This window comes from Microtus pennsylvanicus, chromosome 14 (genome assembly GCF_037038515.1).
Source record: "Microtus pennsylvanicus isolate mMicPen1 chromosome 14, mMicPen1.hap1, whole genome shotgun sequence".
NCBI classification, from domain to species: Eukaryota; Metazoa; Chordata; class Mammalia; order Rodentia; family Cricetidae; genus Microtus; species Microtus pennsylvanicus.
The window spans coordinates 42007758-42035542 of record NC_134592.1 but is presented as its reverse complement, the minus strand read 5'-3'; the positions used below and the strand labels follow the sequence as shown (position 1 = coordinate 42035542).

General features: G+C 40.8%; 1 protein-coding gene, 1 non-coding gene and 1 pseudogene across 2 annotated transcripts in view; 1 reads left to right on the top strand and 2 right to left on the bottom strand.

The window, feature by feature from the left end:
• The window catches only part of Mnat1 (MNAT1 component of CDK activating kinase), a 127278-nt gene that overhangs the window by 16864 nt on the left and 82629 nt on the right, over window positions 1–27785 (top strand). The window contains exons 2-3 of the mRNA XM_075947644.1: window positions 18674–18826; window positions 21119–21192. Of these exons, the coding sequence (XP_075803759.1) occupies window positions 18674–18826; window positions 21119–21192 (227 nt within the window). The remainder of the gene's footprint in view (window positions 1–18673; window positions 18827–21118; window positions 21193–27785) is intronic.
• Window positions 10415–12641, bottom strand: LOC142835047 (glucosamine-6-phosphate deaminase 1 pseudogene; annotated as a pseudogene).
• Window positions 19018–19124, bottom strand: LOC142835439 (U6 spliceosomal RNA). Its single transcript, XR_012907866.1, has one exon. It is a non-coding gene; the product is annotated as a U6 spliceosomal RNA (small nuclear RNA).

Below are 27785 nucleotides of genomic sequence, written 5' to 3'. Positions count from 1 at the left end.
AAATGAATGCACATGAATGCACATTCTGTGGAGATCAGAGGCTGATGTCAAATATCTTCCCCAATCGCTCTGTGTTTTGAGACAGAGTGTTCTTGAACCCGGTGCTTCCTGATTGGCTAGATTGGCTGACTAGTAAACCTTGCCTCGCTTGCCTTTGCTTCTTTTGGCACATGGGTGTTGGGCATACAAACCCAGGTCCTTATGCCTGTATGGCAGATACATTACTTTAGCCTGATAATATTCTAAGAAGACAATGTAATTAATATAATAGGAGTTCATCGCTTAAATAATCCATACTACTTCCTCTTCCTCTCATTTTCAGTGCCTTGTTTCCCAAAATCTTTTTGAGAAATGCTCATATATAGGACAAACAGTAGGTGAGTGAATATTTAATGCTAATTATTATATGATTTTAGATTTATTCCATGGGAGTTTTATTAATATAGTTTAATAATCTTATTATTAAAAACAATGACCTGGGTAGATATTTGTTAGAACTTCATATATAATTGAAAACTTGAAACAAAATGAGAGAATAGATATTCTTTTTTGCTCGCTTTAGCTTTTTGAGGCAGGTTTCTCTGTATAGCCCTGGATGTCCTGAAACTCACTCTGTAGCTCAGACTGGCCTCAAACTCACAAGAGATCTGCCTGCCTCTGCCTTTGCCTCTGCCTCTGAGTGCTGGAATTGAAGGCTTGTGCCACCAATACACAGCTAAGAATAAATATTCTGTAAGAACTAGGAGGGCTGGGAATATAGCTCAGTTGGTAGAGTGCTTGCCTACCACGAACAAGGCCCTAGGTTTAATCTCAGGCTACCAACAAAAAATAAACAACCAAAAACAAAATGAGAAAAGTAGGCAAGGCTTATGCCTGTGATCTTAGCACTTGAAGCTGGGACCGGAAGATGTAAGTTTAAGCCTGGGCTACACTCACTATGTTAGTAAGTTCCAGGTCATTCTGTGCTATAGTATGAGGGACCCTATTTTAACTTTCCTTGCCTTGAAAAATTAAAAAGTAGTAAGGTAATATGAAGGAAATATGTTCAGTAGTAAAAACTGTTTCTAAGTAAACCAAGTTTCCAAGCTTCTGTGTTAATGTGTAGATTGTGTTCAGAGCATTGTTTCTTTTAGATGAACATTTAAAATACAGCAACAGGTCAGGGCAATGGTTTCCATATGCTTCTGGAGGTGTTAACAGTGCACGTTTAGATTGGAAATGCAATATAACCCACACTCCATTTTGGAAGGTGAGTGAAAGAGCATGTCACGGTAATATTTACAAGTAACCCTGTGCTTCGTGGATTTGTAACTTCAGTTTTATGAGTTTCTGGAAGCTGCAAATCATTCCTCCACAAAGCGTAGTCTGACATGTGTGCTCTGTCTGGACCAGTGTTTCCTCCACTACGTACTGTTTATCCCTATGGACTCTCTCTTAGGTAACCTATATTGGTAGGGAGGATTCAGCCCAACTTGCAGCTCAATTTGAAGAGATTTAAATTATCTAAAACAATGAGGATGATTGGGGAAGTAAATAAAAGCCAAGCAGTAATTTCATCACTGAGACCCTTTTAGGTTTTTCTAGTCATCTTGAAGGCAGGGACAATTGATGTTTAATACTGTGTGTGTGTATACGTGTGTCATGTGCTTGCATGAGGAGGGACCCAGATGTTTGTGCTGCTGTGTGTTACATGGATGCTTGATGTTGATGCTGAGTGTCACCATTGCTTGCTACTGTATATATTGAGACAGGGTCTCAGTTGGGCCCATAGCTTGCCGACTCAACTGCTATAGCTAGTCAGCTTTCTCTAGGAGTCCTGTGTCTCTCCTTCCCACACACTGGATTGCAGGGCTGCTGCCTCCATGGCCGGCTGACTTTTATGGGCATGGTCTGAACTCAGGTCCTCACAACTGCACAGCAGGTGCTTTACCTGCTGAGCAGCTCCCCAGCCTCCTCTTTGGTTGATTTAAAAGCCTAGCTTCGCTTATTAAAATTCTGTCATGGTTTATAAATAGTGTGACCTTCAGAAAGACAAGGGAAAATTGCAGTCATTTTCAAGATATGTCTGTGCAGGGTTTTTGTAATCTTTTAAGTAACAAATTTATTAAAAAAGTTGGGACAAGAAGGGAAATAGAACATCCTAGGATGGTTTGAAGAGTACTACTATTCCTGAAATGTTTGTGTCACAGTAATGGTACTGAAGATTTTATATTTATTGTCTCATTTAGCATTTTTAAAAAGGGTTTATTTATATTATTATTATTTTGACACTTTTCCCCTTTTATTGAAAATAGATTTTTTTCCCTCACATATATATCCTGATTATGGTTTTCCCTCTCTTTACCCCCAGTTCCTCCCACCTCCCTTCACATCTGGATCTACTTCTTTTCTCTGTCTCATTAGAAAACAAGTAGGCATCTAAGGGATAATAATAAAATATAATATCATATATTAAAATATTATAAAACACAGCAATAACTAGCCTATCAGAGTTGGACAAGATAGACAAACAAGTGGAAAAGAGCCCAAGAGAAGGCACAGGAATCAGAGACCCAATTGTTTGCACATTCAGGAATCCTATAAAACACTAAACTGGAAGCCATGATATAAGGATAGAGGAGTTCAGGCCCTGTCTATGCTGCTTCAGTCTCTGTGAGTTCATATGAGCCCTGTTAGAGAACATTGTTCTCTTGGTGTCCACCATCCCCTCTGGTTCTTAGACTCTTTCCTCTTTCACTTGCACAGGTTTCCTGAGTTCTGAAGACAGGGATTTGATGGAGATATTTCAAGGTCAATCATTCTTTATGTGATGTCTGACTGTGGGTCTCTGTATTTGTCCCCATCTGTTGCAGGAGGAAGCTTTTCTGATGATGGCTAAACAGGGCACAATGTATGTGTATAGCAGGATGTATTAGGAGTCATTTTATCACTACTTTTTTGTTTGTTTATTTTAGAACAATAGTATTTCTTTTTACCCTAGGTCTCTGGGCTTAAGTTTCTGTTCTTGGTCACCCAAACAGTTTTGGGTATGGGTTCCATCTCATGGGCCTTAAGTCAAATCACATATTTGTTGGTTACTGTAATCAGAGACTATTGATTTGTTTCCCGGCCACCCAGACCAGAATAATCACATAGAAACTATTTACAACACTGTTTTGGCCAATAGCTTAGGAATATTCCTAGCTAGCTCTTACATATTAAATTAACTTTTTTTTTCTTGGGTTTTTCGAGGCAGGGTTTCTCTGTAGCTTTTGGAGCCTGTCCTGGAACCAGCTTTTGTAGACCAGGCTGGTTTCAAACTCACAGAGATCCACCTGCCTCTGCCTCCCGAGTGCTGGGATTAAAGGCATGCACCACCACCACCTGGCTAAATTAACCCATTTCTATTAATTTATGTGTCACCACAAGGTTGTGGCCTACTGATAATGTTCTGGCATCTTTCTCCTTAAGCAGCTACTTGTTGTCTACCTGACTCTGCTTCTTTCCTCTTCTATCTCAGCTTGGAATCCCTGCCTTGCTGTATTCTGTCCTGCCATAGGCCAAAGCACCTCTTTGTTAACCAATGGTAATAAAACATATTCACAGCATACGGAGGAGAATCCCACATAATTTCTTCCTTTCTGTCTAAATAAAAAGGAAGGTTTTAACTTTTAACAAGGTGAAATTATATATAGCAAAACAGGAATCAAAAAAGAATTACAATTACAATGTACAGTCTATTTGTATCTAGAAAGTTTTATATATAATTTATCTTTTATCATAACTAGGGAAAACTATATCTGTCTTCAACTCCATCAAAGACCCCAGAAGAATATAATATTACCTAAGTAAACAGGAAGTGCATTGTAAGCAACTTCCAAAACTCTAGAATTAACAGGGATATCTTGCTGCCTGGATAGTCACCAACGTTCTTCTGTAATATTGGGGCATCTATCTTCAGTCTACAGGCCCAATGTATCCAGCAGAATTTTCCAAGAAGAAGGAAATTTGAAAGACTGTTTTGCCTGTATTGGCAGTTTGTCAGTCACTTTCTTCTGTGTCCTGCAGAATGTCTGGCAGACTCTTTCATGAAGCATGAACCCTGAAGGCCCGTCTCACCTTTAGGCAAGTTTAGCAGTCATTTTTCTGTGGGTACTATAAGTTCACTTTATACAACATACATTTATAAGCAGTCCAGGCCAGAATGGCTAGCCTTGTCACATCGAAGGCAAATTCCATAATGAGATTCTTCAGTGCCCATCAACCTCTCTGAAGTAATCGGTGATGCCAGAACCAGACATATTTCACTGTCGAGAAAAGTCTAAATTTTTAAAAACCTTTCAAATGCCATATTCTGTAGGTGTAGATGGAGCAGCGGGCTGCTTCCTGCAGCCCAGCTCCCGGCTGCCTGGCTAGCTTATGCCCCGAAATAACAACACACAAACTATATTCATTTAAACACTGCCTGGCCCAATAGTTCCAGCCTCTTAGTGGCTAATTTTCACATCTTGATTAATCCATTTCTAATAATCTGTGTAGCACCACGAGGTGGTGTCTTACAGGGAAAGATTCAGCATGTCTGACCTGGCGGCTGGATCCATGGCGTCTGCCCTGGAGAGGAGAGGCATGGCATCTGGCTCACTTCCCTTCTTCCCAGCATTCTGTTCTGTCTACTCCACCTACCTAATTTTCTGACTTATTAGGCCAAGCAGTTTTTTTATTGATTAACCAATGAAACAACAGATTGACAAATGACCTTCCCACATCATGTAGGTCTTTGAAGTGTTGAAGATTTTCTATCTAACTGAAATATATCTCTGTATCTAGAAAACATAACATGACTACAAGTTTGACTGCTATAAATAACTATCTATTAATCTGTAATTTTAATTGTACACTAAATTATTAAATAAGCTGTATAAATATAATACCTTAAACAAGAGTAGAAATACAATATAGCAAAATTGACCTTAAATTTGTATCAATAAACCAAAGTCCATATTATCAATGTTTCTTTTAAAGAATTGACTATGATCATTTAACCATTTATAACCTAACTCCTTTTAAATGAAAATAAACTTTTATAAATAATCATTTTGGGAATTTAGGCATAGTTTTCTCCAAATTGCTTCCTGTTGTTTGTGGGCAAAGTATTTTTAGGGTTCACGGAGACCTTTCTGGGGATCTTGTTCTATCAAACCACATTAGCCTGGAAGAAATCCACAGGTTCTCATCTTCTGTGGAAACAAAAGCAGAACCTCTTTTTCAAAGTAACATATCCTTAGACTCAAATTTTGAAGTCAAGATACCTTTAAAATATATATGAAGGATTAGCTTAGCAGTCCCCAGAATCAAATGTCTCTCTGCAGTCAAAAAAAAAATTCAAAGAAAACACAATAATATGCATAATCCAGATTCTCTGTGTATTTCCCATCTCTACGTGACTTAAGTATTTAACTCTGTTACTTTTTCCTTAAATCTATTACTGTTTGTACTCTTTCTTCTCTCTCTCCTAAACCCATATACATTTATCCAACACTGTGACCCATTTTGAGGTCTTTTTTTTTGGAGGGGGAGTCTGAATCTGTCTTATTGTATATCTGTAATTATTTTCTGACCAAGAGAGTTTTTTGTTTTGTTTTTAAATGATAAGCAGGCGTGGCTCGGACTAACTCTGTAGCTTTGCCTGTTGGCTCTGCCCTGTCCAACATAATGGAGGTATGTTTACCGCCTCTGCAAGCCATGTTCACTGCCCCAGCTCCAGGGATGCAGTGGGTCTGTGTCACCATTATGCGGCTTGTAGCACTCTGTGTTGCCAACACAAACCAGGAAGTCATCTCTTAAAGAAGCCATGCAGTTTTTGCTACTAATGCTGAATCAGGAAGCCTTCTCTTAAAGGAGCTACACCTCTGCTCACTGCCAGCAAACAGAGCTTATCTGAAAAAAAAAAATCCAGCTACAAAGAAGCTGCACTTTGTCCTGTTCTTTGTGAGTCTAGAAGCTGTTAAGGCCAACCTAAGCTACCTAGCATGAGACTGTGACTCCAAAACATTATTTTTGTAAGTAGTTTGTAAACAATAGGCTATGTATCAGCTGGCATTTAGTCTTTTCTGTCTACATTATAGGTATTTCAAGCCATTAGAAATTTGATAAAGGCAATGAAAGGCTTATGAACTGTTAAAAGTGTAAGGGCAGTAAGAAAAGATTGACTAGCAAGTGGGTAGACGTGGTAGGTATGAGAGGGAGTGTGACAGAAAGCAAGCAAGCATACCACACTTGACAGAAACTGAGGTTGCGGGTGGGTATGGCTTGGGGGTTGAGTACTTGCCTAGCATGTGTGAAGCCCTGTATTTGATTGCCAGCACAGCAGTCCCTGTCCCCCTAAAGTACGTGAAGATATAGCTTTAGGAAATTAGTTCTCCAGGTCATGTGTGTGTTTCTCTCTTTTTATAATTCCATTGGCTTACATATAGCATTTTTCTTTAAGAAGGTAGGCACATTATACTTCATCACTTGGAGATGATTTTTTCTCCTTTTTTTTTTATTTTTCTAGACAGGGTTTCTCTGTAGCTTTGGAGCTGTCCTGGAACTAGCTCTTGTAGACCAGGCTGGCCTTGAACTCACAGAGATCCTCCTGCCTCTGCATGGGATTAAGGGATGTACATAAACCCAGATACAGGCATTTGACTTGATGTTATGTACTTTTGCATACGTATAAGACTTAACATTTTCAAATGCTATTTTAAAAATTCATTTATTTATTTGAGACAAATTCTTGTGTAGCCCAGGTTGGCCTTGAATTTGCTATATAACTAAGGCTGGCCCTGGATTCCTGTCTCCTGTTTTCTCCTGAATATTAGAAGTACAAGTATGTGATGTTATCCTTAGCCTTTTAATTTTTATATAGGATTTTTATTTTATTTTATTTTGAGACACGTTCTCACTATGGAGCAGTTGGCTGTCCTAGAGCTTGCTATGTAGACCAGGATGGCTTAGAACTCAAAGAAATCCACATGCCTCTACCTCCTGAATGCTGAGATTAATGATGTGTGTCTCCATGCTAGGCTATATAAGAATTTTTAAAATTGCTGTGGTTTTACCTATGTTCTCCCTGCCAGTCTCATTCCAGAATATATATGGGGAAAGGCTTATGGTTCTCTCCACATAAAAACATCTATGTTTTCGGCTTTGTTGGCAATACAGTCTGTTTCTGTGTCATCAGGTATCTGCAGGAAATAAAATACTGCATTAGTAACACATGTATGTGTGTCATCTGTACAAGTATTCTAGTGGCAAGGTTAGAATTTGAAGCAAAGTATATGACAATAAATGAAATATTCATATAAGATGGTTATGTGACTTGGTTGAATTTAATGGGCAGGGCTCCAGGAACTGCCGTAGAGGCCATTTCTATTGGCCGAGACCAAGGATTGCCATATTACCATACACTCTTCAAGCTCTTTATTGGGCTCTGCTAATAAGCTTTCTGAATAACAAAATATTTGAGGAAATCCCCTTAAAAAGAGTAAAAGTCTCGTTTTGACTCTGAAAGAGGTTTCAGTTCATGGCTCCTGGGTTCTGAGCTAAAGCCTGTGGTAGCATAGCAGCATGTCATGGGAGGGTATGTAGTGGAGGAGACCTTTTTATTCCTGGTGGCCAAGAAGTGTAGAGAGCCACTTGGGAGATGACTCAGTGGTAAAGTGCTTGCTATTACAGAATGAAGACCCGAAGTTCTCTCATTAGGCCCCACCCCGTAAAGGCTCTTTGACTTTTCAGTAGCACCATGGGCTGAGGACAAACACCTTTTTTAATACATAGGCCTTTGCAGGACATTCGAGATTTAACCACAGCATGAGCCTAGTCTGCTGACAAGTGTGCTGGTTTTGGTTCTTTGTACAATCCAGAATTACTATTCAGTCTTACTATGCCCCATAGCCTCAGTGAGTGGGTGCAAACCTATGAATATTTGTGAATACAATGTAAATTGACATTAACCTCTCCAGACTCAAACTGCTGCTCCTTCCTCCTTGTTAGAATGAGGCACAGTAGAAGACTCAGATGAGCATAGTAAGTCCTGACTCAAGTCTAGCTCACAGTAGGTTTCTGTTTTTACCTGGGAGGCATTTAATCGGTTCCTAAATGTGTAGTTTGATATATGTACATGGTACTAGCAGAAGGCTTTAGTTGGCCTTAATAGGGAAAGTCAAGGTAAAACATAAAACTGTGCCTTCTCTGTTCTGCAGAGTGCAGCTGTCCCTGTAGTCTGAGTTTAACACGTTCATTGGGTGTAGATTTGGTTTTCTGTCCACAGCCAGTACTGTTTTCTGAGCATTTACAGTTTTTGATCCACCATCGTGGGATCTTGAGTATTATACTGTTTCTTGCCAAGAGTTCTACTTTATACTGAGGCAATGAGTCTCAGTTTATGAATCTTTTGACCCAACTCATTGCTTCTCTATCCATGATCCTCTGATATAGAAGTTAAAATTTTGTCTCTTAAAGATCAGCTGAAAATCAGGCTTGGTGACACACATCTGTAATCCAGCACTTGAAGGCAGAAGCAGGTGGCGAATTTGAAGAAATCCTGGGTTAAGCAGCAAGGCTTTCTCAAAACAGGAAAAAAAAAACCAACAAAAAACAAAACACACACATAATTTCTTTTGAGGTGTCTGATTGAAGGCAATTTTCTACAAGAGTTGATAGCATCCTTCAGTATCTTTTTATATCTTGAATATGTGACCTTAATATGGATGACTATTGGGTGTCCTGAGCAGATACAATACATGGATCCTTGAACACAGGGATCAGAGTAGGTGCTCTCACTTGGTAACTTTAGGCTATGTGAGTTTAGAGGTCGTGTTCCTATCAGGGGAAATCCCACTAAGGGACAGACACAGTGAGGGCTTCTTTAGGACATGCCTGCTATCTAGTCACATGGGGCTCCTTATGCTGAAAGGTTACTAGGGAAGCAAAGGAGTCACCATGCTAGCAGGAGTATTTGACTTTCTTCGTCATCATGAGGGGTTCAGGGAAGAATATGCCTGGCAGGCAAGGGAGCCACTGGAATGTCTCCTGGTGCTCCCAAACCCATTGCTGTGCAATCATACAAGTGTAGCAGCCACAGCCTGCAAAGGCTGTGGAATCAGGTGTTAGGGCTTTTAGAGACAAGGGTTTGGGTAAACATAATAGCAAGTTGCCATGCCAGCAGCTGTTGGCAGAGGATGAGGGGACTCTAGAGTGGGATGATGCCAGTAATGGCCAGGAAATGAACTGCACCATCGAGGCTGTAGCTTTTCCTCTCTGGAAAAAGGAAAGACTTCTTAATGAGCTGTCCTAGCTATAAAGGGATCCTTTTCTAGGAGACAAGTAGTTTTTGGATGGTTTAATAAACCACTCATTTTTCTACAGCATTTTATGATTGATTTGTAGAATCCATATATAGTCTGAATAATTAAAGTACTATAGAAATATTGCCTTGCTTTTGTGGCAAGGCTTCCACTAGTATTGTACCCACCCTTTCACATAGAAGCTAAATTTGTATAAAATGAAAATTATCAGTCTTCTTTACATGATTTAAAAATTTTAAGTTACCTTTAGGAAGTTCCTGCCCCAGTGTCATAATTATGTCTTCCAATAATCTCATAAAAATTTAAAGTTTTCTCTCTTACCTATTTGTTCACATGAAATTTATTTTTTGTATGCAGATATTTCCCCTCATCTAGAAAGCCAATGGTGTCTCAAGCATTTAGTGAGAAGTATTCCTTTGCATATTGGTTATAATGCTATATCATTCCTATGTCAAAATCTTAGATATGCATGAGTCTTTGTGTGTGTTTGTTACACAGTCTCATATAGCCCAGGTTATCCTGGAGTTCACCATATGACCTTATGTCATCCAGGTTGGTACTGAACTCACAATCTCAGCCTTCCATGTGATGGGATTATAGGCATGAGCCATCTTGCCAGACTTTTCTTATGCTTTTTAAACTTCTTTGGTGTGTGCTGATTGATATTTTGGTGGTGAATGGATCCATGCACATCTTCCTGGATTGTCAATTTTACCTAAGGAAAAAATTTAATAATTGATACCTATTTGAAGGTATTTTCCAATTAAAAAAAAAAAAAAGGACCATTATAGAGACAAGTAAAGTTTTCTTTTTTTTAACAAGTAAAGTTTTCATGATTTTTTTTTTAAAGATAAAGTATTATATTTTGTAGAAATGTTGACCTGAGGGAAGTTTGGGGAAACATTTGAGGCTTGTCTTCAGTCTTTTTGCATGTACATTCTCCTAGTTTTTCAGAGTATCATTGGAAAGACTATGACTACTTTACAGGAACTTCCTTTTTCTTTTTTGTTAAAATGTTCTTTTTATTGTTGTATTTCTAACTCGAGAGCATAATGGCTCTTATTTTTGCTCTGCTTTATGCTTTTTTTTTGAAAATATTAGATTTAATAGAAAATATCACATTGTAAACAAGTCTACTGATCCATTATCTTAGCAAAGAATGACAGCATGATCGCATATAAAAACGAGACAAAATGCTGGTACTAAACACAGTACTTCTAGAGGGGTGCCAGGGCCTCAAAATCTGTCCTGGAAATAGGCAGCTGTTGCTTCAACAGGTACAAAGACAAAGCAGGAGGCAGTGACCACTCCACTGAGGCTGGAGAATATAAACACAGGGGGAGCAGAGGAGCCTGGGAAGGGGGCTTGAAAGACAAGTAGGCAAGGGTTGTATTTCTGATGCTGAGACCATCTGAGGACACCTCGCAAGCCTGAGAGGTGGGGGGGATCACAGGTGGTGTAAGTGAGGAAACAGTATTAACCTGTGTGAAATCTTGTTGCTCAGCTCTGAGGAAGCAGGAGAGCACAGCACACGTGTGTGGGTTCCGGCTCTCCATGTTGGGTAAACAACACTGAAATCATGGGCATGTCTACCACCCGAGTGGACCTCCTTACTAGGGAGTGTATAAGAATCCTTCGAGAAAAACACAGCTCTGATGGGAAAAGGGCTTCCACCTTTCTCGTGTTGGAACCTTGAGGGAGAACAAGGCATGGCTGGACTTTGGAAACTCTGAGTTTATCTATGAAAGCCACCTTAGCCCCTCACCCCATGTCCAAACCTAACCAGAAAGCCTGTTTACAGAAAGGCTAGCTATTGATAGCAAGAAGAGAAGATCCAGGCAATGGGAGCAAGGGATAGGCTTCTCCCTCAGGGACTTGGTTCCTACAGGAAGGGTGCTTCCTTGTGCATAATTCAGGTTCTGGAAGTGTGGTCTTCAGAACAAAGACTCTCAATGAGCAAACCTGTGGAAGAGGGACCCTCAAGACTCCAAAGTGCACAAGCCCACTCAAGAGCAAGCACACATACAGTCAGGGCTTCTCTATGGGAGTGTGTTGGCCATGTGTGTAGGGGCAGATGGAGAGGTGAGAGTCTTCACTTGGGTATAATGACAGTCAATGATGGAAATCATCTCTATTTTACAAAAATAAATCACGAAAAGGTGCAGAAGGTTGGGGACACAGCTCAGTTAGTAGAATACTTACCTGGCATATGCCAGGCCCTAGGTTCAAACCCCAGGACTGAAAAAGAAGGTATAAACAATGTTCCCCATAGCTAAACTCCCCAGCCAGTATGTGCCTAGCCACGGGTCTGCAGCGACCGTAGGGAACTGAAGCAAAGTAATTCTACTCTTACAAGTTCCAGAGAGACCTGCCTGTTCCTCTGAGGTACTCGGAGAGTTGGCACAGGCTATATGGCTTCTTAGTAGTCTGGTTTTTCTGAATTTCCTTCTCCTTGATACTGTACAGGGGGTCCACCAACTTGTTATGAACAAGCATTAAACCTTTGAAATACTTGACGGTCTTGACTTTGAGCTCCAAGGTGGCGTCCTCGTCACACACAAACACAATACGGGGATGCTGCTGGAAGGCGGACACAGTCCACATGTGGTTCATGCCCTCCTCGATGGCTTTGTACAGAGCAAAAGCCTTGTGCACACCTATGATGAGGATCATAACCTCTTTAGCGTCCATCACAGTGCCTACGCCCACTGTTAGGGCCATGGTGGGTACCTTGGCAAGATCACCATCAAAGAATCTAGCATTGGCCAGGATGGTGTCCATGGCCAGGGTCTTCACACGGGTCCTGGACACTAGACTGGAGCCCGGCTCGTTGAAGGCAATGTGTCCATCAGGGCCGATGCCTCCAACAAAGAGTTCGATCCCGCCTGCAGCCTGGATCTTCTCCTCAAAAGCAGCACACTCGGCCTGCAGGTCAGCTGCGTTCCCATCCAGGATGTGGGTGTTGTGGGTGTTTTCAGGATGGATGTCAATGTGCTTGAAGAAATTATTCCACATGAAGGAGTGGTAGCTCTCCGGGTGCTCTCGAGGCAGACCCACATACTCATCCATGTTGAAGGTTTTCACGTATTTAAAGGAAAGGTCTCCATTCTTATAGTACTCGATCAGCTTCTGGTAGCAGCCAAGTTGGGTGCTCCCGGTGGGGAGCCCCAAGGTGAAGTACTTGTCAGGCCCTGGGTTAAACTGGATGATGCGGTTCCTAATGTACTTGGCAGCCCACTCGCTGGCCTGGGAATAGTGGTCCAGAATAATGAGCTTCATCTCGTCACGCACGCTTCCCGCGGCTGCGAAGGTTACAGCACTCTATGCTTTGTAATTTGAAATGTCAGTATTTTGTTCTTTAAGGCCATTAGCTTTCTCAAGACCCAGCTCAAATTAGCCTATTTCTTCTGGATACTTTTATATTTATGATTCTTGCTACTAGTGTGCCTTTGAACTCTGGTCCCGATTGGTTCTTTGAGTGATTGTTGTCATAGTTAATGTTCTCTGAGAGCATAGTAAGTACCTGTGCATTTCTGAACCTGTAACCTATGGAAAACTTACAGTTGAGTCAGCATGGCAGAGGTAAGGTTGCCTGGGTGCACGGTAACAATCAAAAGATACCCCTGCTGCAAGCTAATATCGAGCAGGACCCTATCTCAAAACCTGCCTTCTGCTGGCCCGCAGCTCTGGTAGTCCTTTCCAGATGTTTTCCTTCTTTGTTAAAAACGAACTTTTCTTTATTTCCTCCTGAATTTGAGATCTTTCTGTCTCAATAAACCCCTTCCTCCCTCCCTCCCTCCCTCCCTCCCTCCCTCCCTCCCTCCCTCCCTCCCTCCCTCCCTCCTTCCCCATCTGTCTTCTTTTTTTTTTTTGAAAGGATCTTGATACGTTTCTAAACTTAAACTCCTGAGCTAGTGATCCTCCTTCATCGGCCTCCAAAGCAGACGAGACTATAAGCACATGCCTCCACCTCTGTCTGTAAAATTTTAAGATGAAAACAAAATTCAGAACTGGTCATAGTAAATCATGTCTAATAATCCCAGGAATTGGATGGGAGGCTGAGGCAAGAGGATTGCCATGAGGTCAGCCTGGACTACATAATGAATTCAAGACTAGCCTAGACTAGAGAGTGAGACACTCTTAAAAACCTCCCACATAAAACGAATAAATATAAGTAAATTACAACCATTTTAAAATGAAGAAGTCAGTGCAATTTATATATTTATGTATTGTGCACATATCACCTTTCTAACTCTAAAACTTTTTTTTAGCACCACTGAAAGAAACCTTTTATCTGTTAAGCAGTTAGTTTTTAACCCCGTTTCTAGTAACTACCAGCCTGTTTTCTTGCCTATTCTCTATCTCGCACAAAGCAGGATTGTGTAATATGTGGCCTTTTGTAAATTCTTACTCCTTTCACTTGGCATATGTTTTCTCAGGTTCTTTCTCTGCTTGAATGATTCAATTGTGTTTACATACCACAATTTGTTCTTCTGTTCATCTGTTGGCAGACATTTGGGTTCTGTCTTCCTTTTGGTTGTTGTGAACACTGCTGTTTGTGAACATGCTTGCACATGCATTTGTTTGAGCACCTGTTTTGGGGTTTATAATCAGAAGCAGAATTGCTTGGTCATGTAATAAATCCTATTCATCTTCTTGAAGAACCACAAGCTCTTTCCCATAACAGGTGAACTCATTTACATCTGCACTGGTAATGTTCAAGGGATTGGATTTCTCTGTGTTCTTGCTGACACTTGTACTTTTTAAAATTATAGTCATCCTTGTATGAATAAAATGATGTTACAGTTAAATTTGCTTTTTCTCTAATGACTAATCATAGGCATTTTTTTATGTACCTTTGGTGGTTTGTCTTTTTGGATTTGGGGGTTTTATGATCTTTTTGTTCCTGATCTATAGGGTTTCTTCATATGTTCTGAACAGCAGACCTTTACCTTTGCCCTTTGCATTTGTAGATTGTCATTTTACCTCTGAGTAATATCCTCTACTGCACAAATTCTCTCTCTCTCTCTCTCTCTCTCTCTCTCTCTCTCTCTCTCTCTCTCTCTCTCTCTCTCTCTCTTTCTTTTTGAGATAGAGTTTCTGTGTAGTCCTGCCTGTCTTGGAACTTGTTCTGTAGACCAGGCTGGCCTCTATCTCAGAGAACTGCCTACTGATGCTGGCATTAAAGTGGTGTGCCACCACACCTAGCTCATGTGTCTAGTTTCCATGTCTATAGTCTATAAATACATAGAAAAAGATGTGCCCACATAAACAAAATCAGCAGGTTGTTAGAAGCAAGATGTGGAGCACAATGAGTTAAAGCTTTGTTTTTCTCTGCATACCTCATGTTGTTTAAACATTAAGGATATTTGATATTCTTTTTTCAGATAAACTCAGAGAAAGAAAGGCTGGGAATGTAGTTCAGACAATGTGCTTAGCATGCTCAGAGCCCTGGTTTCAGTCCTGAGCCCCCAAATAAATTAAGTAAATAAGCAAATAGATTAAAATAAAAAAAATAGGGTAAGAAAATTCTAAAGTCGCTTGTTGGGACTGGGGAGATGTTTTAGTGCTCAAAATCATGCAGTAGACTTGGGTTCAGTTCCCAGCCATATAGTATCTCAGAACTGTTAATGACTGCATTTTCAGGAGATCCAGCACTTTCTTCTGACTTCCATAGACACCATTCATGACTGTGCTGCACATCCATTCATGTGGGCAAAGCCGGCGCATCTCAGAAAAAGTAATTTTTTTCTGCCCTTTCCTGAAAGAGACAGAAGAGTGCAGGGAATTGAACCTAGGGTCCCATTTATCCTAATCACACATTTTAACATTCAACTACCCCACAGCAATTCTGTTTCAATTATTTTGGCTTTAAAGCAGTGTAGCTGTAGCAGGAGATAGCTCTTTCGTTCCCAGATGCCCAGACCCAAATTATCACACAGAAACTATATTAATTACAATATTGTTTGGCCTACTAGCTCAGACTTCTTATTAACTAACTCTTAGATCTTAAATTAACCCATTTCTATTATCCTGTGTATCACCACAAGGTTGTGGCCTACCAGTAAGTTTTTGGTGGTGGTGTCTTTCTTCTTTGGCAGCTACATGGTGACTCTTTGACTTCATCTACTTTCTCTCTATATCTCTGTTTGGATATTCCTCCTGGCTTTATTCTCTTAAGCCATGGCTGAAATAACTTCTTTATTAGCCAATGGTAATAAAACATATTCACAACATACAGAGGGGAATCCCACATCATCTCCTCTTTTCTGTCTAAATAGAAAGGATGGTTTTAACTTTAACATAGTAAAATTACATATACTAAAACAGTTTCAAACAAGAATTATAGTTACAATATTTCATCTATTTCTTTGTGAGTCTAAAGTTTTATATCTAATTTCTCTTTAAAATATTACAAAAGAAAACTGTGTTTCTATACCACTTCTCCCCTTCAAATCTATTCTCTGTGCTAGGAAGGGGGAAGTCTTCTTTATCACACAGCTAAAAATAGTTCAGTCTCAGCACTGAGTTTTCCTGGTGAAAGAGAGTAAATAAAACAAAACCAATGAGGAACCCATTTGTTCTATATGTCTAGCGTGGTGATTCCAGGCCAAGTGGGCACTGTCATGGGGCTAGCAGGCAGTCTCATTTGGAGGCCTAGGCACCTTAGGCATGTGGTCTCTCATGTTTGGCCCTATCCCTGGAGCCACTGCCTGGGCATCATCAGGAGGAGGAGAGCCAGTCATTGGCATTATGGGAGTGTCTGTCATGTGGGAGTGGGTATTATACCAGAGTGAGGAGAACCAGAGACTGGGAGGAAGCAGGATCATGGCCTGTGCAGAAGGAGGAATAGCGAATGGAGCTGGAAGTGTGTTTCCCGGTTTAAATGTAGCTGTTGTCAGTAAGGCTCTTGACTTCCATCCATTTCTGGTGGTAGTTTTTCATATCCTCTCTTTCCTACTACTGCATTGTGTCTTTCTCATAGCTTGAGAATCATGGGTAAGATATGTATTTGTGGTGGTTTGAGTAAAAATGGCCCGTAAGCTCTTAGATCTGAATGCTTGGTTACCAGGAAATGGCACTATTTGAAAGGATTAGGAGGATAACCTTGTTGAAGGAATGTGTCACTGGGATGGGCTTTGAAGTTTCAAAAGCCCACGCCAAACCCTGACTCTCCTTCTTCCTCAGAAGATCAGGTTGTAGCTCTCAGCGACTTCTCCAGCACCATTTCTGCTTGTGTGCATCGTGCTTCCTAGTGATAATGGACTAAACCTCTGAAACTGTAAGCAGGCCTCAATTCAATGCCTGCCTGCCTCCCCTCCCCCCTTTCTTCTTCTTGAGACAGGGTCTTGTCTGTAGCCCTGGCTGGTTTGGAGCTATCTATAATGCTAGTCTTCAACTTACAATGGTCTTTCTGCCTCGATACATTAGAATTATAGGCATGTGCCATCGCACTTAGCATTTGAAAATTCTTATACCCTTTTTCACTTTTCTGATTCCATTTATCACTTACGTCAAATACTTACTTGGAAAAATGAAGAAGGACGCTTAAAAGAAATCCCACACTAGCTCAGAATTGAGAAATATAGATTGTTCTTTATTTAGGGGTAGACTCCCAAATCAGAATCCTCTGCTGGAATGGAGATCAGAAACCGAAATCCGCAACCTGAACAGAGAGGCTGGAAAAAGAGGTCGGACGCATTCTCTATATCAGCATATCTAGTATAAGAGCCCATGCCCCAGTGGGAGGATAACCACTGGCTGTAAGACTTCCTACAGCCGAAAATGTTTTGCTCTTATTTGTAAGGATTTCTCTTTCTTGTCGGGTGTGATGGCTGTGGTGCACACCTTTTGTCCTCATACTTGGAAGGCAGAGTCACTGTGAGTTTAAGGCCAGCCTGGTCTACACAGAGATTCAGCCAGGGAAACACAATGAGACTGTCTGAAAAAAAAAAAAAAACTCTTTCTCTCCTGTTATTTCATTTTTTTTCATAATATTTACTTATTACCTGCAATCAAGCAATGTGAGATTCAAGTTTTCTTACAAAAAATATATAGTTCTATTTTTTTGAGACAGACCTCAAATTTGTTAAATAGCTAAGGATGACATTGAGTTTCTGGTCCTGTCTTGACTTCCTGTGTGCTGGGATTTATAGGATGCACTGCCACAGATGGTTGAGATTCATGCTTAAACACTACATCTGTTTGTTTCTTATGTATACAAAACCCAAACATGGTTTTATGTAATGTTTTTAGTAATTTAGTGTATGAAACAGTTTTATGATGTGGAATTTTCTGCTCAGTGTCATGGCAACATTATAACATTTCAGTTTTCTGAACATTTGTGTGTGTGTGTGTCTGTCTGTCTGTCTGTGTGTCTCTGTGTGTATTTTGGCCAGAGACCAATGTTGGGTGTCTTCTTCAATTGTTTTTCACTTTATGTTTTGAAACGAGGTCTCTCACTGAATCTGGGGCTCACAGGTTGTCTAGGCCATTTTGCTAGTGTGAGCGTCAAAGAATCGCCTTGGTTTCAGCCTCCTCAGTACTGTGACTCCAGTAGTCCGCCACCATACCCCGCCTGTATGTGGGCACCAGAAGTCCAAACCCATGTCCTCATGCTTACACAGTGAGCACCTTATGGCTGAGCTACCTCTCCAGTCCTGTTTTGGGGTTCTGGATTGGGATGCTCAGCTTATTATAAAGAGACTTGACAGTGCATTGGGAAGATTTTCCTTCTCCATTTCCTGTTTTCCTCCCCTGAATCTTCTTAGTCCTCTCTCAATTTAGTCACCTTTGACATTTCTATAACTAGTATCTCTTCAGTTATCTGTGTCTGAAAAGGAATTGCCAAATAAAGGTTATATTCCAGAGTTTTATTTTTTGTAAAATTATAAGTAGCCATGAATTTATTATTTTTTTTTTTTGGATTTTCGAGACAGGGTTTCTCCGTAGCTTTTTGGTTCCTGTCCTGGAACTAGCTCTTGTAGACCAGGCTGGCCTCAAACTCACAGAGATCCGCCTGCCTCTGCCTCCCGAGTGCTGGGATTAAAGGCGTGCGCCACCACCGCCCGGCTAGCCATGAAATTTTTATCTCCCATCTTCAGTCTTTCCCTGATAGGCAGATTGTTTAAACTTGTAGATTTGAAGACTACCTTAAATGCTGTGTTTTCTGTCATTTAAAATTTATTTACTTTTGAGAATTTCATACATTGAGTACCTTATTTGCATCATTTCATCCCTTCCTCTCCCCGCTCTAATTCTTCCTGTCTCCATCAACTCCCTTCCGCACTCCTGACCGCTTCTTGCTTCACAACTATTGCTATAATGCTACATGTGCTTCTTTACAGGTGTGAGAGTTGTGTGGATTTACTGTTCGTGAGAGGAGCTGGGAACTGTCCTGAGTGTGGCACTCCACTGAGAAAGAGCAACTTCAGGGTGCAGCTCTTTGAAGATCCCACTGTTGACAAGGAGGTTGAGATTCGGAAAAAAGTGCTGAAGATGTAAGTGTTATTTACTGCCGAGGGTCTGGCCAGCAAAGACAACCTGGACAGTTATCTCAGTAGTCATCATCATTACCTGCTCATGTCGGCTTGAACACATTGGCAAATAACAAAGTAGTTATAAAAATCAGCTATACACTTCCTCTACAAAGTTTGTTAAGTTTATGGTAACTATACCATCTACCCTTTGTTAAAGAAGAACTGTCTTCACGAATTTGCATGTCATCCTGGTGCAGGGGCCATGCTAATTTTCTATGTATTGTTCCAATTTTAGTATTTGTGCCGCTGAAGCGAGCACAAGAACTTTCTTGGTGTTTTCACAGTTTATTCATTTGCTATTATTTAATTAGCAAATACCCATGTTGTATGTATTAGCAGTAATTAAAATATGGTGTGTAAGAAAGCTGTCAACCTTGTTCTCATGAGGCTTACTAGTAAAGTAGTATAGGATATTAAGGAGATAGAAAATAAAGTAGCGAACAACAGATTTACTCTAAGGACTCATGAGAACATTTAAGTTTCAATTTGAAGCTCATTTAGAGACACTAAAATATTAGCTGTACTTTATTTTGGCATGCATGTGGGTGCATTTTCATGATTTGTTAGTAGTTTTGAGTTTCATTTTATTTGCCCCCTTTGTTATAGGTATTTTATTTTTAAATTAATACGTTTTCTTAAGGTTTTGTTTTGTTTTTGGTGTTGGAGGATTGAATGTAATGCCTTGGGTACTCTAAGCACAGACTTTGCCTCTGAGCCACAAAGCTAAATTGTGATAGACTCCCCCGCCCCTGCATGGTTTCTCTGCGTATCCCAGGCTGTATCGGCACTGGCTCTGTAGACCAGGCTAGCCTCAAACTCAGAGATCTGCCTGCCTCTGCCTTCCCACGCGCCTGGGATTAAAGGTGTGTACCACCACCACCTGGCTTATTTTTATATTGTCTGTCTGTGAGTGTTTGTGTGTGCATATCTGCGTGCTGGTACTCTGGGAGCTAGAGCTGTCACGTTGGATCCACACGAAGCTGGAGTTATAAGTGGTAAACCTCAGACGTGGTGCTGGGAACTGAACTCAGGCCTTCAGAGGATTTCAGATTTGTTTTTCTTTCTTTTTTTCAAGTTATTAGTTTATTTTCAATCTTATCTAGTATAAGAATTCAAGAGTTTAATCTTCCTCTTAAACATTCTATATGTCTGTTAAAAGAGTGAATTCAACATCCTTGTTTCTTAAGTAGTCGATGTTTTACTATAAAGGAAGGAGCAACAAATCCAGATCCACAGTACAGGGTCCTCATAGCCAGTAACCACCACTTGTTTCCCACTGAAAGTGGCAAATTCTTCCCCAGGCCCTCCTCATAGTGCCTGCAACAGACCACAGAGATGGTGGGCCTCAGATGCTCTGGCTAGCATTTTGCTGCTGGAAGTTCTGCAAGGGGCATAGAGAAGGGAGGTGGACGAAAGGGCTGTAACACTCCCGTTTCCTTTTCTTGTGACCTGGCTATCTTGAGCACAACATGGCTCCTAACTGCTGACCCACCTCTCCAGCCCCTCTCAGTTATTGTGTTGGGGGCGTACATTTTACTAATGGCTTAGTGACATCTTCCTAGATGCTGAATCGATTATACTTTATCAGTCACCAGCTGATCTTTACTTGTGCTACTTCAAGGAGTCACTTTTTCATTCTGATCTTTTCTCTTTATCCTTTTCAGTTTTGTTATTCACAGGTACATTACAATATATATTTTGTGACATGCTTTTTTTTTTTTAAGGTTACTATTTGTCATGAAAAACCATCGAGTCTTTTTTTCATTTGAGCTTCAGTTTTCTGGACTTAATGACTATAATAAATAAGTAATAAAATTTTAATTTCTAACTTAAGTTCATTTCACATCCCTGAAGCACCTCATTAAATCTCTTTCCTTAAGTCCTTTAAGAAGTGTCCCATGATAGCATTCTCTCCTGATGCTACATTTTCTTTGTAATCCTAAGAATTTTCAGAACAGTGTTTCTGGGTTGCATGCATAGCTCAGTGGTAGAACACATGCTTATCATGAACAGAAATCAGCCTTCCACACCCGAGAAAAACAAAACAAGACCAAAGTCAGCCCAACAAACTTCCCCTCTCTCAAAACCAGCTTGCGTTCTCAATCTAGTATAAACCAGCATCAAGGAAACCGGGTTTCACACAGTACACCATTGCTGTCTCTGTACCATGTATGAGTTAAGTAGGAATGAACAAGCTGCTTATATAAGATGGTCTGCAATCATATGTAATACTTGAATTTTTTTTCTCTGTAGATATAATAAAAGAGAAGAAGATTTTCCTAGTCTAAGAGAGTATAATGATTTCCTGGAAGAAGTGGAGGAAATTGGTATGTTTAAATTTGATGTGCTAGTCTTTGGATAATGTGCTGTTATCTTTTAGATGCCTAGACAGTATCTTGCACAGAAGACTCTTGATGGTTTTGTTCTGGTAGCCCATATTTATAGGTTTCTTTCTTTTGCAATTGAATCACATATGTCAAATTTAAATCATACAAAGTAATGGGTATTCTTAAGTAATTTTGTCTTAGAGGAATTATCATAGAGGGAATAGCTTTTAGCTGGGGAGAAGGGTGTGTCCACATTACCAGCTCTACCAAAGCAGCTTAAGCAGAAGGGAATACTTTGACTTACTTTGTAGGATTTCTGTTAACTTTGTCTACGATAACAAAAGATAAGAATGTTTTTACTGTTTATGCTTCTGTGGAACAGTAGGTTGGGAAGACTTTGCAGTAGCATTTTCTAGTCAGTGTTTTCCAGGCAGACAGAATGATCTGAGAACTCCTTTTCTTTTTTCCTTCCTTCCTTCCTTCCTTCCTTCCTTCCTTCCTTCCTTCCTTCCTTCCTTCCTTCTTTCTTTCTTTCTTTCTTTCTTTCTTTTAATAGAACTTGCCTCAAGTTTATTTGTAAAAACAGCATAAGGTCCTGATCATCTGCAAATACTGTATAGATATTCATATCAGTCCATCTGTCTTCACATTGGCAGACTGAGATCTTTTTTATGGGGCTTTCACAGGGGCCTGGGCACCTTTGGGAGCCTGAGCTGCAGCTGAGGCCTCTGCTTTGGCTTGAACCTTGGGCTTTGGTTTTTGGATCCTACGACCCCTGGCCATGTAGCTTCTAATCTGCTTCCCAAGTTTGGAGTGAGCAATGAAAGCGAGACGGCTGGGGTCCCTTTGGCACCTTGGGCTTCACCACCTGGGGCTTCACCACCTGGGGCTTCACCAGGGCCTTGATGGCCTCCGCACGTGCGCTCATGGCCTTTGCATTATTTGCCGGCATCTTCTTCAGGCCTTTCTTGTTGAGCTTCTTGGCAAAGCGCATGTTCCTCTTTGTGACCGGGGTTTCTTGATGCTATTTCTGTGCCATTTCCGGGACTGTTTGTGTGTGGTGTGGTTCTTGGACTTGGCCATGGCTGGACTGTAATCGGTGGCTCCCGAACCCGAGAACTCCTTTTCAATGTGTTTAGTCATAAGGTGTTTTCCTCCCAAAAGTGTGTTGTGTCTCCTAGCTTCTCTCATTTCCAGTGCTGGCTAGGGATTGAGCCTTGTTTCTGTTTTGCTAAAGAGAATTTCAGAACTATTAAAAAATATGGGAGTTGTGATATATTAATTAAAAATTAAGATTTTTTAAAGTTGTGATAATTGGAGCCGTTGAGATGACTCAGCTTGCTACCACACCTGAAGACTTGAGTTCCATTCTGGGACCCACAAAGTGGAAGGAGAGAACCAACTCTCCAAGTTGTTTGACCACTGCACATGTACACTAAATAAATCAATGTAAAGCACACATTAAACAAGTTACTATAAAACAAAAAGTTACTGTATTTATTACAAAGTGCAGATTTGGAAATGATATAAGGATATAGCATATGAAACCGTGAGGATCAAATAGTCATCTTCTTATTCTCCCAGTTCACAACTTTGTTATTAAAATAGAATAAAAAATCATCAGGTTTTTATATGTGGCAAATTAAAAAAATTCAAATTATTTAGGTATTAATATTACAGTTTTTCAAAATTTCCTTCTGGGAAAGTCTAGATATCTCTTTCCTGTCAGGATTTTTCTGTAGTGTCCATGGTATTTGCTATGCCACAGTAGAAGCATGTGCAGAACATAATCTAAATTTTTTCTGGTGTATTTTAGTAGCTTAGCACTGTTGCTTTTTCATTCTCAGTGCACTCATGTGCTTTGTGTGTATTAGCAACCTGAGTAGTGTGGGCTTGACTAGGAAGACGGTAAAATGTACTGATGCAAAGGGCCACCTTAGGGACAGACCGGGAAGATACTCAGGCATAGAACAAGCAGGAGGCTTGCCGCCACAAGAAATGGTTTACATACATCCTAAAATTGTCATGATTAGTCAGGACTCTGGTGATACAAAGCAGGTAAAAGAGAGCAAGTTGAAAACACTGTTACAGTTCTAGCCAAGTATTCTAGGCAGCTAAAGGAAACTGAAGGACAAAGAAACTGTGGAACCAGGTTTAAGGGCTGAAACAGCAAGGGGACCTTGATTTTTCTTGGCGTTCTGGTTGAGCCTATTTATGTATTTCTTTTTCTGTGATATGGACTAATTTGAGGGAGTGAGTAACCTGGGGCCCACAGGTTCATGTTGAGAAGTAGATGCTAGTAACGGGACAGAGTAAGCTTGGATTTTGTGACTATACAACATGTATATTTTCTTCCTTTTCTTTGAGATGAAGTTTCTCTGTGTGGCCTCGGATGTTTTGATAACTGTTTTGTAGGTCAGGTTTGTTTTGAGCTTGCAAAGTCATCCTGCCTCTGCTTCCCAGAGTCTGAGATTCCAGGCATGCAGCATCACCCCTGACCTGTACTACCTTCCCTTTCTCTCTGTGTGTGTGCATGTGGGTATGTATACCCATGCATGTGCATATGGAGGCCAGAGTCAGTGTTGGATGTCTTCTTGAGACAGGGTCCCTTGCTGAATGTGGAGCTCACCTATTGGCTAGATTGGCTGGTGAACAAGCCCCCGGGATTTTCCTGTCTCTGAATGCCAGTGCTGGGATTGCAAGGTCTATGCTGCTGTGCCTTGGGTTCTATGTGAGTACGGGAATCCAAACTCAGGTTCTTGTGCTCAAATAGCAAGCACTTCACCCAGTGAGCCACCATCTTACCCTGTAATACTTCACCAGATATGAACCTTTAGACCAGTGCATTTGATTTGAAAAGATTATGTCATTATATTTATTTAATGAGGCTATATCTGTAAAGTATATAGACACTCTGAACCAATGTCTAGTTAATTGTCTCATTGGAGCAACTGACATTTTCTTGTCCTTCCATAGACTGTGCTGACTCATGCCAAAGCATAACGATGCATAGTATAAATGCTTCCCATTAAAAGCTGTCCTCAAGTCCATCTCTGTTCTGCTCTCTAGTTCAGTTATTCACCATGAATTATTTGCACCAGTGATAAGCTTTCTTACATCAATTGTGCTTATTATTATGCAATTTAGACCAATACTGTATAAGTCTGGGAAACTGGGTGCTTTTTCTTTCTTTAAAAAAGTAGAAACAGCACTGTAGATGGTAGTTATAATTTATATAAGAAAGAAGCTGAACTCCTATTAAAAACTAGGCATTAGCATATTACTCAGTTGATACACCATAACCAAGATAACTTATGAAAGATAGAGTTTAATTGGGCTTATAATTCCAGAAGGTCAGAGTCCATGATGGTGGAGTAAAGGCATGGAGGGTGGAGCTGAAGTCGAGACTTAGGTCTTGAGTTACAAACAGGAGACAAAGAATACCCTGGAAATGATTTGAGTCTTTTGAAACTTCAAAGCCTACCTCCAGTGACACACCTCCTCCAACAAGATCATACTTCCAAATCCTTCCTAAGCAGTTCCACCAACTAGGAACCAAGTGTTCAAACATATGAGCCTATAAGAGCCATTCTTACTCAAGCTATCACATTACTGTATTAGTCAGGGCTCTCTAGAAGAACAGATGTAATTAAATTAGCTTCCATTGAAATAGTAACAATAGCTGTCTCACATCTGAGAGGCTGCAAAACCTCTTGCTTGGTCCTTGAGTTGGGACAGTTTTCCAAAGAGTAGTCCCACAGTGGCTGTCTCACACTGGAGAAGCTGACCGCTCAGTTGTTGCTCAGTCCATGAGGCTTGGTGCCTCAGCAGCCCCTGTCTGGTGCTGAAGACCTAGAGGGTTGTTGGAGAGCTAGTGTTCCACAGTCAGAGACAGAAGCCTGGCAATGCTGCTTCTAATATCGACACAGGAATGTCCAGCAGCAGCAGCAGCAGCAGCAGCCACAGGGTAAATTCATTTGGCAGCAAGAGAGAGGCCAAGCAAGCAAAAAGCAAATAATCTTCCTTTTGCTATGTCCCTTTTTTAAAAATCTGAGCTGCCACCAGAAGGTGCCACCCACATTTGATGTGGTCTTCCCACTTCTACTGAAGTAATCAGTATGAAGTGAGACCCCTTGCTCAGATGTTTTTAACTTGTGACAAGCTGACATTGTAACCAACTGTCACAATTGCTTAGTTATGGTGTGTATCTTTTAAGTTAAAATAATCGGAGGGAGGAGGTAAGGAGAGAAGCAGAGGGCAGAGAGGGGAAGAGAAGAGGGAGGAGAGGAGAAGATTTATTAAATTAAAAAGCTTCTCTGAGTAAAGGAGACAACAGAATAAAGAGATGGTCCACGGAAGAGGAGAAAACATTTGCAAACCACGCAACTACTATTGGCTCCTGTATTTGTTCCCTTTCTGTTGCTGTTAGAAGGTGCCATGACCTCAGCAATGTTTTACAGAGTTTATTTTGGCTCACTGTCCCAGAGGGATCATCACCATCATGGCAGGGAAGCATGTCAGCAGACATGGTACCTTGAGCAGAAGCGACAACTCACATCTTGAACCTCTCGCCTTGAGCGGAGAGAGCATGCACTGGGGACTGCAAGAATCTTTAAACTCTGAAAGCCACCTCCAGTGATGCACTTCCTGCCATAAGGCTATGCCTTCTAAGCCTTTCTAAACCGCATTACCAGCTGGGACCAAACATTCAAATGTCTGAGGCTATGGGGGACATCTCATTCAAATCCCAGTATCTCTGAAATGTACAAGAATCTTTGGCAACTCAATGGCAAAAATACAAATAACCTTATTAAGAAGTAGACATTTTTCAGAAGGAAACATACAAATAGCTAACAGATAAATGCAATACTGCTCAACATCACTAATTATCAGGGAAATGCAAATTAAAGTCACAATTAGATACCATCTGTTAAATGGTCCACTACAAAGAAAGAGCATGTGATGTGACAGGTTTGTTAACCAGCTTGCTGTAATAATTCAACATGTGTATGTACATATACCAAACATAGCATTGTACTCTATATATACAATTATTATTTGTTAAAAAGGCCCAAGAGATGGTTCAGTGGTTAAGAGCACTAGCTGTTCTTCAGAGGACCCAGGCTTGATTCCTAGCACCTACATGATCACACAACTATTAATTACTCTGGTACCAGGAGATCTGAAGCCCTCTTCCTGCCTCTGAGGGCACCAGACACGCACAAGTTGCACAGACGTGTGTAGGCAAAATACCCATACGTATAAATCCATAAGTCTATTTTTTCGAAAGATAAATATGAAACAAGAAGCTCTGTAAACTTGGCTGTCAGGAAAATTGAGTCTGTGGCTCATAGTGAACCAGTAAGGTTTTTAAAGGACACCCTCCCCCAACAGGGTTTCTCTCTGCAGTCCTGGTTTTGTCCTGAAACTTGCTCTGTAGACCTGGCTGGCCTCGAACTCACAGAGATTCACCTGCTTCTGCCTCCCAAGTTCTGGGATTAAAGGCGTGTGCCACCACCTCCCATCTAGGGATCATTTCAGTAGTGTGGATGAGAAATAAGGAAATAATTGAATAGGCTGTAGTTGTGGGCATAATAGAGAAGACGTTTTAGAGAGAATATGCACTGATTTTACATTATAAAGTGAGTTAGAAAGAAGAGACAAATGACTTGAAATACGGCCTTGAACTCTTAGCTCAGTGGTGTTAAGATAGTGCAAGTTGGAATGCTGGGAAGCTGGCAAAGTGCTTGCTGTGCAAGTGTGAGGACCCAAGTTCACCCCTAGGACCCAGGTGGACAGGTAGCTGTCCTGGCTTGTGCTTGGAGTCCCAGTGCTAAGCAGGAAGAGACAGCAGATCTATGGGTCTTGAGGCCAGTCAGCCTAGCCTGCTTGGCATGTTCGAGGCCAGTGAAATACCCTGTCTCAAGAAGCAAGGTGGATGGCCGTCATGAAAAGTGACGCCTAAGGTCGACCTCTGTCCTCCACATGCATGCGCTCATATGTGGGCTTGTGCCCTCTACACGATCCCTACCCCTACAAAAGCCAATGAACGTTGTAGAATCATGTTTTTTATTGTTTTGTCTTGTGAGATGGAAATGAGGAATAGGATAAGGCCACTACTCTGGGGCCCTAACACTGCTGGGTGTGGTTCTACAGCTGTTTCATGCGGTGTTGTTCTGATTGTTATTGTAGAAATAGAATTACTTTCAAAATCTTTTCTGTAGCTGTCTACTTTGTGCTTTGTCTTTCAAAGAGACTTAAGCGTTCCTGCCATCTGTGTTGACTTTTTCTGCTAATCACAAGAACAAAATGTCAATTTAGTAAACACCTACTGATTACCAGAGTGAGCCGCATACACGCTATGAGTTTCAAAAGTCCAGAAGAGACAGGCATTTTTAGCCCTCTTTTGTATGGAGAACAAGCACCCAGAGCCTAAATATTGTGCACAAGTTCGTATCGCTAGTAAATTGTGACCAATAGTCTTCTCTCAGTGCTTTGGAAATGCATGACAGGTATAATGAGTAGTTAGTAGTCCAAGTCTGGAGTTAGGCATGCTGAGAAATAGTCTGAGATTTGAGAAGAGCTTGTAGGTT